Source organism: Grampus griseus (assembly GCF_964374135.1).
Source record: "Grampus griseus genome assembly, chromosome: 16".
In the NCBI taxonomy this organism is placed as follows: Eukaryota; Metazoa; Chordata; class Mammalia; order Artiodactyla; family Delphinidae; genus Grampus; species Grampus griseus.
Window position 1 is genome coordinate 86,090,665 of NC_139010.1, and position 1,864 is coordinate 86,092,528.

Sequence of the window (1,864 nt, forward strand, 5' to 3'; positions counted from 1 at the left end):
GCACCAGAGGAAAAAGGAGAAGGTGCGAGGGAGCCTCTGGAACTGGAATGTTCCATGGCTTCATCCGCGCAGTGGTGAAAGGTCATGGCACATGCGTAATGACGAATCAAACATTGCGCACCCAATGCACGTAGCCATATTTGTTTGTACCTCAACTGAGAAGGTTAAGAAGTACAAATGGCGGTTGGGAAGGTTCTTCCCCGCTGGGCGGGCGGGGGCAGAACTTTGCTCCAGGCGGTCAAGGCCTAGAGGCCCAAAGACTGGCCGGGAGACCCAGGCGCCGGAGCAGGCAAGTTGAACTTAGCGCGCGCAGAGGCGGGGCGGGGCGGGGCGGAGCGGTGGGAGGGCCGCCTAGACCCGGCTGGGCTCCGGCGCCCGCTCCTACCGAAGGCGGACGCGCAGGGCCCACCGAGCGCGTGTGGGCGGCTTCTCCCGGGCCTCGGCCCCGACCCCCGCGCGCCCGCCGGCCCCGGGATGCTGCTCCGGCCCCGGCGGCCGCCCCCGCCCGCCCCGCCGTCCCCCGCCAGCCCGGACTCCGAGCAGCGGCTGGCGGGGGGCGTCCCCGGGACCCCGCCCGGGAGGCCCGCCTCGCCCGGCGCGCTGGCGGCGCCCGCGCCCCCCGGGTCGCCCGCATCCCCCGGGTCGCCCGTATCCCCGGGCTCGGCGCAGCGCACGCCCTGGAGCGCGCGCGAGACGGAGCTGCTGCTAGGCACGCTGCTGCAGCCGGCCGTGTGGCGAGCGCTGTTGCTAGACCGCCGCCAGGCGCTGCCCACCTACCGCCGCGTGTCGGCCGCGCTGGCCCGCCAGCAGGTGCGGCGCACGCCCGCGCAGTGCCGCCGCCGCTACAAGTTCCTCAAGGACAAGGTCCGCGACGCGCACGGTCAGCCGCCCGGGCCCTTCGACGCGCAGATCCGGCAGCTCATGGGGCTGCTGGGCGACAGCGGGCGCAGACGCGGCCGCCGCCGCTCCCCCGGGCCCGGGCGCCCCCCGCGCGGCCGCCGGCCAGCCCCCGCCGCGCCCGCTGAGCCGGGTAGGTGGGCTGGGGTGGGGGAGGGGCGGGGCGCCTCGGACCGGGGGAAGTGGACTGCGGGCCGGGGGGAGGGGCGGGCGCGCCTCACGCGACCACCCGCTCTGCGTTCCAGGCGCCCCACCGCTGCCCGCCGCCCGAGAACCCGACGCGGACCCCGCCTGGACGCTCAGGTTCAGCCCGTCCCCGCCCAAGTCTGCGGACGCGCCCCGCGCCCCCGGCTCCCCGACGGCCGTTTCCACATTCACCCCCGCGCCCGGCCGCCCCGAGGACCCCGAGCCCTTCCGCGCCCCCCCCTCGCCGCCGCCGCCGTCGTCCCCCGGCCCCACCCGGGAAGATCCCGACTCGCCGCCTGGTCGCCCGGAGGACCACGTGCCCCCGCAGCCCGCGCCGCCGTCGCTGAACGCCGCCCTTCTGCAGACCCTGGGGCACCTGGGCGACATCGTGTCCATCCTGGGCCCGCTGCGTGACCAGCTGCTGACCCTGAACCAGCACGTGGAGCAGCTGCGCGGCTCCTTCGACCAGACCGTGTCCCTGGCTGTGGGCTTCATCCTGGGCAGCGCCGCCGCCGAGCGAGGCGTCCTGGCCGACCCGCGCCAGTGAGGCCCGGCCGCCTCGGTCCTCTCTGCAGGGCCGCCCCTCGGCCCTGACCCCTCCTGCGGCCCTCCCCCACCCCTAACCTAGGTATGGGTTAAATAAAAAGATTGTTTTTTCCGACTTAATCCAGTGAGTGTGTGCGGGCCCCGCACTGGGTAGGAATGTAGGGCTGGAGGTCAGGGCGAGGTTAAAATGGCCTCGGGATCCCGGGGAGGGGCCAGGAGGGCTGGAGTGGGCTGG

At 74.2% G+C, this 1,864-nt stretch overlaps 1 protein-coding gene across 1 annotated transcript; it reads left to right on the top strand.

Moving 5' to 3' along the window:
* Positions 1-474: 474 nt before the first annotated feature.
* UTF1 (undifferentiated embryonic cell transcription factor 1) lies at positions 475-1,630 on the top strand (the record flags this gene model as incomplete). Its single annotated transcript, XM_082673481.1, has 2 exons — positions 475-1,030; positions 1,143-1,630. The coding sequence occupies 2 exons, from the start codon at positions 475-477 to the stop codon at positions 1,628-1,630; spliced, it is 1,044 nt and encodes a 347-aa protein (XP_082529607.1).
* Positions 1,631-1,864: the final 234 nt, after the last annotated feature.